This window comes from Pyxicephalus adspersus, chromosome Z (assembly GCF_032062135.1).
Source record: "Pyxicephalus adspersus chromosome Z, UCB_Pads_2.0, whole genome shotgun sequence".
In the NCBI taxonomy this organism is placed as follows: domain Eukaryota; kingdom Metazoa; phylum Chordata; class Amphibia; order Anura; family Pyxicephalidae; genus Pyxicephalus; species Pyxicephalus adspersus.
The window spans coordinates 32,153,584-32,163,807 of record NC_092871.1 but is presented as its reverse complement, the minus strand read 5'-3'; the positions used below and the strand labels follow the sequence as shown (position 1 = coordinate 32,163,807).

Here is a 10,224-nt window from a genome sequence, read left to right as displayed (position 1 = left end):
GGTAAGGTATATAAATTTTCCCTTACTGTGGACAAGGAGTGAGGAAAAGCCTCTCCCACAGAGCCTTGGATAGGGATAAAAACCAGACTGTACTGTAAACTTTACTATTTTCACTAGGAGGAATGTGGTTTTCACTGATTTTTTTTTTTACATTTAGAACCCAATATAATATAATAATAAAAACAAAAATATACTTTAGGAAAAGCTGTAATTTTAGGTGAATTTGAAATATTGCATATGAGTATCTTCATCTCCAGCCAATGCATAGAATCCTATGGACGGTCATGTGAGCTATGCCTTCATGCTTCCCCCTCTATACTTGCTCTGAAATGAAACCCGTATGGCTGCTTTTGGAACAGAGTCAGAGAGTAAACAGTTTTTGTTATTTACCCTGCTAATTCCCATTTATGTGTAAGGCAAAGATAATATATGAATACAAATACAGCTGATTGTTAAAAAATATATAAAATCTTAGTCTGAGAATGTGTAAAGCAGGCATGTCCAAAGTCCGGCCCGGGGGCCCAATTGCGGCCAGTGTTTAGATTTCCACAGACCTACAGCCTCTGTCATAAAATCAATAATATGTGGCCCGCCAGCACTGTTGACCACAGTGTAAAATACATGGGTACAAAAAAGCTTTTTCATATTTCATTAGAGTTGACAAACTGCCTTGCAATTATCGGCCTGCTACTTGGCGGGCATAATCGGCAGGACGGGAGAAATTCAAGAACGTGCTCTGCACGAAGCCCGCACTAACACTGGACTCCACCTGGTGGGCGTGTGCTTTTCGGGACCCGTGCAGACCATGTCCACACTAACCCTGAGTACGTGCTGAATGGTTGGTCTCTACACATTTTCACCTCACCAAATCTGGCCCTCTTTGCAAAAAAGTTTGAACACTCCTGGTGTAAAGTAAAACAAAAATACAGTTTACCCCCTAAACCATTGAACTATATCATCATTGACCTAAAGCTTGAATCTGAATCTTTATAAAAAATATTTCCTTTTCTCTGAGCCTGGTGACCGCTGCCGTTCCTTTTTCTTGTGCATCGATGAACTGCTGTATATTGTTTAAGCTGATATATTTCCTACAGCATTGGATTTCTTTCATGTTTTTATAGCATTATCCTCACTGTCATTCCACTTTGTTTCTTGTTTTTTTTACAGATCCGAATGACTTTGACTTGTCAGATGCCTTAGATGGCAAAAATGATCGACCTGCAGGAGGAGGAGGTACGTTTTGAAATGATGCTGCAACCAGTGACTATGCATTATTTAGAACTGCGTTACTCACTTGTAATGAAATAGATGTGTAGCAGCCATGCAGTGCCACATTACTGCAGTCCTGTTTGCTTTTGCTGCAAAACGAGAAAAATACATTTTTTTCTCTTTACAATTTGCAACATGACATTTAGCATTTATCCTGGGGAAAATATCCATCTGTAAGGCCCCTTTTTTTAATGAAGAAAAAGAAACGTCAGCTCTTATGTGACATTGTGCTACTCAGGGGAAAGTTCGGACTAGTAGAGTAGCGCTGCTTAATATGTTGGCGCTATATAAATACAGTTTAATAATAACAAGTAAGATTAGGGAGTTGGTGAGCTTTGCATTAAAGTTACACTGACACAAGCTTCTGTAACTACACATATGTTTCTTGGAAGACCAACACACTGTAAGGGACGATGATCAAGCACATTGGTGACACAATACAAATCAGAATAAGGAAGGGGTCAAATCAAGTTTCATTCTCTTGCAGTGCTACTTCAAATGAGCTGAGGGAATAAGTTTTGGATCAGGCAGTGAGCTTGTAGTAAATCTGTTACATCTGAGGTCTTTCATATTAATAAATTAGATAAAAATCATGGATCTGTTATTTTGAAAACGACATATATGCTTTAAAGGATAGCATCACTTTAAACTAAACTACCAATACCCTTCCCCCTGGACTGATCTGCACTATTCCTCCCCCAGCCCCAGCTGTCTGATAATATATTCAGCCCTGGCCACACCTGTGCACGGATTCCCCGTGGACATAAATAGGCTGTATAATGAGCATGTCCAATTTCGAAAAACAGCCTATTCAACCCCATAGGGAATAGCGGAGCAGACACAGCCAGCACTGAGGAGCATTTTGATGGACAGGTGGTATAGACCAGAGACATGGCAGCAGTACTGTGGGGGAAGTAAGCAGCTAGGATAGAGTAGGAAGGTTTAGGACAGATTAGCTAGGGGAAGGTGTATTAGTGATTGTTGTCAAGAAGTCTTTCTATATCATATATTTATTAAAATTAACAGAAGTGTTTGAAATTGTGTACTGTGTTTAATTTGGAAATACCTTTTAAATCAAGACTATATGCTCCGTTTCTGATTTGACATGGTGTGCTGATGTTCATGGCTGTAGGTTCCAAGATTAGAGATAAAGTTAAGCCATCAGGTGGTAAAGGAAATGGTAAGATGTCTCATCCAGTCTGTTTCTCAACTATCTGCTCACTACCTTCTAACTATGCCACCACTTTTCTCCAATCCGTTCAGCAATATATTAACCAGCCCTAAGGGCTCATACTCATGGGTGTTTCAAAGTGATTATATGACGATACATTATACGGAAATGTGGATATTATTTCTTGTAATCATCTGTCTTTTTCATATTTCATAGCATAGCATAGCCTCTGTTATCTGTATGCATATGGCATTACACCGCTTAAACATTGTTATTTTAAAGAAGCACTCTTTGCCAAACCAAATCTCTTTTCTAAATATACAACTAATGGGCCTGATTTAATAAAGCTCTCCAGGGCTGGAGAGGGATACACTTTTATCAGTGAAGCTGGGTGATCCAGCAAACCTGGAATGGATCTGATCTAAGATTCAAACAATTTACTAACTAATAGCAAATGACTTTGAAGAAATCTATTCCAGGTTTGTTTGATCACCCAGCTTCACTTTTAAATTGTATCCTCTCCAGCCTTGGGGACTCTAATAAATTGGGCCAATGTCTCTAGGTTCTTTGCACTGCTCATTAACTAACTAAAATAAATGTTTTTCTCAAACACAAGATTACTTTTTTTTCAGCCATTAAGTGTGTGTGTGTGTGTGTGTGTGTGTGTGTGTGTGTGTGTGTGTGTTCGTGTGTGTTTGTGTGTGTGTGTTCGTGTGTGTGTTCATGTTCTCCAGAATTTGATAATACAAATGGACCTAGGTCTTTTCTTGTTTTTTCTGTGTACTCTTTTTATCCCTCCGTCTGAAACCTAATTGTCATAACAGTGTAGTGATATTGTAGTGCTTTGGTCAGCATTCCCAATTTCCTCTATTTTTGACTCCTTTGCTGCTTTGTCAACATGTCTATCTTGTTTACATCCTGCATTTTCCATGATTATAAGTGCACAGCAAGATTTCCAATCCTCTCATCAGCTGTAATTCAAGTTCAGGACAGGCTTGGCTTTGCTGTGACAATTTAGTTCATGGGCCTTTTTAAAGTATTATGAACTCTTCAAGTTCTCAACATGAAAAGCCTCTCAGTAGGCTTTCTGTGGAAATGGAACCAGTAACAACATAAAGACTAGATCCTACACAGTTGTAGTCTTAAGTGTTCCTCTATTATTCACAGAAATTATTTCCTTTATTTTTTTGTTGCTTGAATACCTGTGAGTAGGCTCTAAGGAAACTAACTTCCTCAACTGCAATCTTAAGGACTAGCTATGTGGATCTGCACAAATCACACAGTGCTTTTGTATGTTTCTCTTGCATGGAATTGGCAGTATTTTGAATAAAAGAATTTAGTTTGTAATAACCTCTAACTGAAATACTTACATAAATACATTTAATTCTTTTTGATGTGTAATCCTAATTTTATGTAATGCACTGAAAATTGTCAGACCGGAGCTGTATAAAACTTGGCTGTGTATATTTTTTAATATATATATACATATATATATATTATGCATTATATATATATATATATTGTGTGGGGGTTCAATCTGTGATTCTTGACAAGGCTGATGAAAGTTATCAGTGTCATTTGACATTGCACCATTTTTTGAAAATTTTGGAGAGGAGGGGAAATCTGATGGCAATGATTGTTTGGGGAGAATGGTCAAGAGGGACCATGTAAATGTTTGGGGAAGGCAGCTTAAGCAGCTCAAACAAATAAAGGTAGTTGGGAACACCTAAACCTTCTCCCGGTCATATCTCCGGTCATATCTCCCAACTCTGTTTCTCACCAGCCAGATCTTGGGTTATAAGATATTTACCAAGCCAGGGGAAATGGCAAGCATGTCACTGGTGTATTCTTAAAGAAATGTATATCTTGTCCGACACTTTTGATTTTCACTTATCACAAGAGTGGTGCTTTGATTCCATGCACAATTCACTAAAGGCATTTACCACACAGACACGTCATAATTTACGCCAATCTTTAGGTATATGGACCATTATATCTATTCACAAAGAATGTTGCATGAGTATTTCCTATTATATAAGGAAATAGTAAAAAGCTAGCCTCAGGCTAAGGATAATTTAGATTTCTTTTGACTTTGTAATATTAAAGTACTGTGTATGGTTTTATACGTTGGAATTGTTACCAAACAGTTGATTCTTAAGGGATATAATTGAAGTTGATGGTAATGTATTTTTGCTCTTTAAATGCGTTAACTGTATCCGCTATATCTGCTATTCTTGTTGCTTTCTTTCTTTTTTTTTCTTATAATAAAAAAACATAAACATATATAGACAAACTATACTGTATTGGACATAATTATATATGTGGCAGGACATTTTTTTTCAAAGTTTTCTTTTTCGATGATTTTAATTTCAGGTTTTTCAGACTCCGACTTGGATGATATTTTCAATGATGGCTACAAACCAGACAAAGGAAAAGGTATAGTCTAAACAATTCTCTGATGTGTGATTTGGCATTTACAACTAAATAAAGAATAATTGGTGTAATTGAAAGCCAGATTAGTTAACCATTCATTGGTTCATTGCTATGTTACACTATGCCCAGCAGTAGTATGAATTCGGGACAAGCAGATCCTTGTGGTTTACACTCTAATGGAAGTATTTTTTTTAGGTGGAAGAGGAGGAGGCAGGGGGTCCTCAGATGCAGGAAATAGGGATAACACTGACACAGGTGAGCAGCTGCATGTTTTGTTTTTTTTTTTAGAAAAACTTTTATGTTTTGGAGTAAAAAAAAGTGTCCTTTAAAATAAAGTGGTACTGCAACTTTTTTTTTCTTTGTTGAAAAGTTCTATCCGTTCATAATAATAAAAAACATAAAACAATTTAATTCAATATCTAGTATTTTCTTCATTTATTTCTGTCTAAGCAAACATATGAGCTTAAATCTTCCCATATAGAGAATTGTATTTTTCCATATAATTGGGTTTACTTTAATGAAAGCTTCTGCTTTAAAAGAGCCCCAAGCAGTCAAACCAAGACACACAGCAGAGCGCTGACTTTAAGTGGTTTAGTTATAATATAATCTAAATTTTTACTAATGGTCTGATTTAAGCCTGTACCAAAAGACCAGACCACTGCGATCACATGTTTTCTAAAGCTCTTCATATCTAATGTGAATATTCTTCTGTTTTATGACCACAGACCGTTTTCTTCATATGCTTTGAAGACCTATATTTGGCAGTATTCTTTAAAGTAAACTTTTATGTAATTTTTCCTCCCCAGTTACACATACTTCTTTTTCCTTCACTGCTCCCTTCAACTCCCAGAACTGAAGAAAGTCAGTTATGTTTCAAGAGGAACTAAACTGAAAAATAAAAAAAATCACATTTATAATTCCGCAGATCCCTCGTTCCCACCAGAAAAGTCTCCATACTGTTCTGGAATTCTCCTTCGTTCCGGTGCGGAAAAAGTGCTGGCATCTTCAGCCTTCTTCTGGCTACTTCACCCAATCCTGCACTGCACAAGTGTAAGATCAGGTGACGTATCCCGCTGTAAAGGGGGGAAAAAAGAGTGTCTGTTTTGCATGGGGGAAATCAGCATCTCTTTCCCGTCACTGTAGGAGAATGTCCTGTTTTGTGCATGCGTGCGTGCAGCCAAGAGCCTTTCGGGATGATTGACGTAGGAATCCCCATTGGGGGGGGGGGGGGGTTGTTGCTCTGCGCCCCCATTTAGGGAAGAATATTTTTGCTTTTTAATAAAAGGGTTGTCTACCCTTTTATGTAAAGAAAAAAACTTTGAGTTTAGGTCCGCCTTAAGCTCTAACTGAACAAGCTTACATAGAACTAACGTTCTTCACTCTGAGCCAATCACCAACACTGATGCATGCAGTGTGCCACATGCCAATTCATACCTAGGAGATCCGGGTATTTTAATTCTATGTACCAGAGCAAAAGCAAGGTGAGATCATCCAACTATGCTTGGGAGGGAGCAGTAAAGGAAACCATGAGTAACGCATGGGTTTGCAACTGGGAAACATTATTATTTTATGTGCCATTTTTATTTTTCTGTTAATAATTATGAATTTGGTTTATTAATCAATGTTTAGTTTTTAATTGATAGTTTTATCCACTCTTGCCTGGCAGGTGCCTTAGCGGAGACGGGAACCATTGCAGGCATTGCAAGTGCATTGGCCATGGCACTCATTGGGGCTGTATCCAGCTATATCTCTTATCAACAAAAGAAGTTTTGTTTCAGCATTCAGCGTATGTTATTTTCTGCAAATATCCTCTTGGCATGTATCTGCCTGGTACATTGCATATATGTAAAATTTGTATGGTTATTCCAACAGGAGTATTGTCTGTTATTTTTTTTTTTATTTATTTCTCCTCTATTGAGGAACACAGGAAAGCTTGTACCTTTTGGGGTATATTGCTATGTTTGGGAGGAGTAGACAAAAAACAACTCAGAAAAAAAATGAGTAGACCACCCCAGGATAACTCTTCTACCATAATGCCTCAGTTTTTGCTAATGCTAGGGAGAATAGATGTCTTTAAGCTGCCGAGGTGTTCTATGGAAGATTTCCTATTTTCTAGCATTGTTTTTATTTTTCATGCCAGTGTATGCTGGTTTTACTCAATATCACAATTGCAGTGTTACAAGAAACTGAAAGATATCCTTAGATATTTAATGATCTGAGCTTTTGTCCATATCATAAGGAAGCCCTAAGATGCTATTGAAGTTTCCTCTAGTGAGATGCGCACTTACTGCATGAACTGGTACACACAGCTAAAAATCAAAATGTAGGTCATAGTGAGGGTGTAGCTGCAAAGAAGCACTGGTTTAGGTGAATCCGTATGGCTACACAGGAGGGTGGATTAAGGTATAGCACATGACACTGGATACAATAGTTTTTTTTTTTTTTTTTTTTCTACATTGCAGAAACTTAAAGCAAACATCTGATTGGTTTCTTTGACTAGCTTTAGACTTTAGAATCCATGTATACAAAATAAATTTATGCTCATAATATACATACATATATATGTTATCAAAAAGCAGTTCAAATATCATTTACTTGTTTAGATCCTAACATTTAGATTATAAAATTTTTACCTTTGTCAACCAGTTCTCATTTGAAATATACACTGTTCTAAACATCTCTTTTACTGTCTTTTACACAGACACCTTCATGCTGCTATATGGCTTTATTTTCTTCTTGAAATAAAAATCGTGAAATGAGCCATGCAATAGAAGCATTTTTTCCCTCTCCGTACAGCACAAAGAAAATGATAGCCGGCAAGGACAGCTGTATTACCTTAGACCTGAGTAGGGAATAATAGCTCTTAGTGTCTCGCTGTTCTTTTGCACAATATACATTGCCTGTGCATTCTACTACTGTGAGAACAGCTTGTGCAGAATAGAGGCATTACAAATGCTCAAACGGTTGCCTTTATTTAGTAACTCATCCTCAGTCGCAAGGACTGATAAGAAACAGGCCTCCGCTTACACAAAGTAATGACGGCTATTAAGGCTGACCATGTATTGATAGCTTTAAATACGTGTGACTCTTGTGGACTGCTCAGTTCTGATCATCTCATGATGAAAGGCCTTGGGTAACAGTATTATCTTTTATGTTCTTTCTACAGAAGGACTTAATGCTGAATATGTAAAAGGAGAACACATGGAGGGAGTAGTGTCTGAAGAACCTCAAGGTAAGATATAGGTCTCTTTTAAATCTTGATTTTATTCAATCTTTTTTTATGTAATTGTAAAATTGTAAATTTAATAAGTGGTAAGTAACTCCTCCCAACAATTATACGTGGATGGAGTTATTTAGTATACTATGTGGTTCAGAATCATTCAGAGGGATGGAGCGCGCAGTGGGGCGCCGCTCCGTCGTTCTCCCCCTACTCTCTGCATAGAGCAGAACTCGCTCGTGCATCGTGGAAAGGATAGTGAAAGATCCGTTCCAACAACTATAATTGGAAGTGTGTACGCGACTTTAAGGTGGGTACACACATGCAATAATTGTCATTGAAAAGGATCTTTCACAATCCTTTCCAAAGACTAAGGACTGAATGCACAATGCATGAACGAGTGCTGTACATACAGCACCGTCCTGCTATATGGAAAAGCAGAGGGGGAGAACGACGGAGCAGCACCCCGCTGCGTGCTCTCCCCCTTCGCTTCCATTACGATTGTTTGTTGTCAATCGTCTGTGGATCCGCCAGGACAGTCGTTCAGACGATGGACAATGGGCACTGTACACACGCGAGATTTTCGTCTGATATCGGCCCTGAGACGATTATTGGACCAGAAGCATTGCAAGTGTGTAAGTAGCCTTAGTGAATATTGCCTAATCTGCCTTTGTTCCATTGGGTGAATTTCCCTCAGATCATGTTCAAGAGATAGCAGGTAGCAAATAGAAAAAATATCTTTAGTCTTACAAGAACATGTTTTGCTACTGGAAGCTTTTTCTTTCATCTTCTATTATGGTGAGAACTATAAACGTTCTTTTTTTCGAATCAAGAAGGTGAACATTTCCCAGTGTGGACACAGCAACTAAAGCCTGATAGGGCTTCTAAGCCTAAAGGTGCGTACACACTTCCAATTTTTATCGTTCCAATCGAACGACGAACGATCGATTGGGCAAAAAATCGTTCGTAAAAAAGTAACCAACGACGCCGACGAACGAGGAAAGTCGCTGGAAACGCACGACCGGACCGGCGGATCGGATGACGATTGTTGAACATCGTTCGTGTGTACGGTCGTTCGTTGATCGTCCATGTTCAGAGTATGCGTGATGAACGAACGTCCGTTCACTTTCCTGTCGTGCACATAGTTCCTCTATCGCTTAAACGATCGTATCTATTGTGTGTACAATATCTACGAACGATCGTGCCGTTACCTCTATGTGCAGGATCGGTGCTATACGATCGTTCATATATATCGTGCAGGAATGTTCGTCGTTCGTTTTCCGACGATAATAATTGGAAGTGTGTACGTAGCTTTACATACTCTGTATGGTTTCAGGTCAACTTTTTCCTGACCAGTCAAATGAATGTTTACAAGGTTACAGGGGCGTTGTGTTTTTTATTTACCTCCCACATAAAAAGCCATCAATTATGTTCTGTCATGCTAACCCCTCCTGGCCATGGAGTATTTGGAATTGGCTAATTTCTTTCCTTAAGAAGAAGGGCAATGTAGAGCATTGTGTGATAAGGAAGTACTCTACAGAGAGGCATTATAAAGAGGCAATAAAAACTTTTTGGTGTGTAAGCTAACCATACTTTCCTTCTGTCTGTTCCAGTAAAATATTCCTCACTTCAATCTCAGTCTGCCGTTCCTCCTTCAGAAGATCCATCAAAAGTGTGAAGAAGACTTTCATCTTAGTAGGATCGCCTACCCCCTAACATTATTTGCCAGCTTCATCCTTTGTCTGGCACATACGTTTGTGTGTTTTTAGTTATTCTGTCCACAAGGTCACTCTGAGCTTAGGCTCTGTCTAATATAATACAAGGTTTGTTCCTTAGATTTACCGGTACATGTTTACAGTTTAGCAACAAGTCATTTTTTTTTAGCAGTTCTGCTGCTTTAAATGGGAATGTTACACTTATTTATATACCTGTGATGACCATTACATTTGTAGACTTTGGCACTCCTTATTTGTGAGGTCCAAGGACATGAAGAATTATCAATAAGCCCTCAGATATTGCCTGATAATCTGTACCTTGATCATGTCACTTTGGTCACAATGCACCATATCAAGTCATTTAAGCAAATACGCAAACCTCCAAGGGCATGTTTTAAAATGGTTTGACTTGCCATTTG

The 10,224-nt window shown here is 38.2% G+C and overlaps 1 protein-coding gene across 2 annotated transcripts in view; it reads left to right on the top strand.

The window, feature by feature from the left end:
• The window catches only part of CD99L2 (CD99 molecule like 2), a 39,475-nt gene extending 29,510 nt beyond the window's left edge, over nt 1-9,965 (top strand). The window contains exons 6-12 of one of the 2 annotated variants that reach the window (XM_072431796.1): nt 1,168-1,233; nt 2,402-2,449; nt 4,814-4,876; nt 5,069-5,128; nt 6,540-6,659; nt 8,040-8,105; nt 9,704-9,965. In XM_072431796.1, coding sequence (XP_072287897.1) covers nt 1,168-1,233; nt 2,402-2,449; nt 4,814-4,876; nt 5,069-5,128; nt 6,540-6,659; nt 8,040-8,105; nt 9,704-9,768 — 488 coding nt within the window. In that variant the 3' untranslated portion in view covers nt 9,769-9,965. The remainder of the gene's footprint in view (nt 1-1,167; nt 1,234-2,401; nt 2,450-4,813; nt 4,877-5,068; nt 5,129-6,539; nt 6,660-8,039; nt 8,106-9,703) is intronic. The other variant, XM_072431797.1, reaches the window with a different exon arrangement.
• The last annotated feature ends 259 nt before the right edge of the window (nt 9,966-10,224 follow it).